This window comes from Capsicum annuum, unplaced genomic scaffold (assembly GCF_002878395.1).
Source record: "Capsicum annuum cultivar UCD-10X-F1 unplaced genomic scaffold, UCD10Xv1.1 ctg67805, whole genome shotgun sequence".
NCBI lineage: Eukaryota > Viridiplantae > Streptophyta > Magnoliopsida > Solanales > Solanaceae > Capsicum > Capsicum annuum.
Genome location: NW_025877278.1, coordinates 1 through 1,594, shown reverse-complemented (window position 1 = coordinate 1,594; position 1,594 = coordinate 1). Strand labels below are relative to the sequence as shown.

The window sequence follows — 1,594 nt, the reverse complement described above, 5'->3', positions numbered from 1 at the left end:
TAGGATAATCAACCATCAGCATGGTATAAGTGAGTGAGAAAAGGCCCCTTTTTTATGAATAAAATGTTTTTTGATTGAATTTTTCATTTCATCAGAGTATAGAAAGTAATTCATTGGACAAAACTTGACTATTTAAGAAGGCTCTCATTGCTCCACTAGTGCTAGGTTGACGAAACACTTTTGTATTATTTAGTGTGGCACTACGCTTTACCAGAAATAAGCACACAAAAATTAAAGCAAGACTTGGTTGACTTGCCAAGTCTTTGGCAGAATAGAGGACTTTTTGAGATATGAAAGGCTTGGTTGATTTGGAGGTATTAGTATTGATATGACCAAAAGGGAGACCTCATTGCTATTTAAAGTCTCAAAACCACATGTTATACAGCATATCTACTAATTTTTGCAATAATGGAGAAAGCCGTCACATTTTTTCTCTTAACACTCTTGTTGCTTATGGCTAGTTCAGCCATGACACATACCAACGTTACCACTGATCAATTAGCTCTTTTGTCCTTAAAATCTCAAATCATTTCCGACCCCTCTCACTTCTTGCATGAAAACTGGTCTCCCGTTGTTTCTGTTTGTCATTGGGTTGGAGTCACTTGTGGTTGTCGTCACCAATGAGTGAAGTCCTTAAATCTTTGCAACATGGCTCTAACGGACAAGATTCCCCCTGATTTTTGAAACCTCACATATCTTGTTTCTCTAGACTTGGGAAGCAACAACTTCCATGGAAATTTGCCTCAAGAAATGGCACGCTTGCGTCGACTTAAGTTTCTTGATTTAAGTGTCAACAACTTCAGAGGAGAGGTTCCTTCTTGGCTCGGATTTTTACACCAACTTCGATTTCTAAGTCTTAGGAATAATAGTTTCAATGGTTCCATCCCTTCTTCATTTTCTAATATATCCGAACTTGAAACTTTGAATCTGAAATTCAATTCCATAGAGGGTCAAATCCCAAAAGTGATTGGAAATATTCTAAACCTTAGAGTATTAAACTTGGGAGGTAACAAGCTCGTAGGCTTAATTCCTACGTCACTCTTGAATGCCTCAAGGTTGGAGATTTTGGAGATATCTTATAATTTACTTCAAGGAAACATCCCAGAAGAGATCGGCAATCTTCACAACATGAACTGGTTGTCCATACAATATAATCAACTTACGGGTTCTATACCATTTACAATTTTCAATATTTCTAGGATGGAATTCATTGCATTTACTGGCAATAGCTTATCAGGAAGTCTTCCCAATGGTTTATGCAATGGTCTCCCAATACTCAAAGGGCTTTATCTGTCTTATAACAAGCTTCACGGTCATATGCCTACAGGCTTATCAAGTTGTTCTCAACTTCAAATATTGTCTTTATTATATAATGAGTTTGATGGACCAATACATAGTGAACTTGGCAGATTGAGTAACTTGCAGATATTGTATCTTGGAACTAACCATTTCACTGGTACGTTTCATCTGATGAATGCTAGTATTATTGTATCTTATTACTTCAGAATTTTAATATATTACACATTATTTCAGGGATGATTCCACAAGAAATTGTAAATTTTGTTAATTTGGTAGAGTTAGCCATGGCTAAAAA

General features: G+C 36.1%; 1 protein-coding gene across 1 annotated transcript; it reads left to right on the top strand.

Moving 5' to 3' along the window:
* Positions 1 to 408: 408 nt before the first annotated feature.
* On the top strand, positions 409 to 1,456 carry LOC124893965 (receptor-like protein 35; the record flags this gene model as incomplete). The annotated part of the gene is made up of 2 exons (XM_047404773.1): positions 409 to 607; positions 710 to 1,456. Coding segments are annotated over exons 1-2 (946 nt in total), but the record flags the coding sequence as incomplete, so codon positions are not given.
* Positions 1,457 to 1,594: the final 138 nt, after the last annotated feature.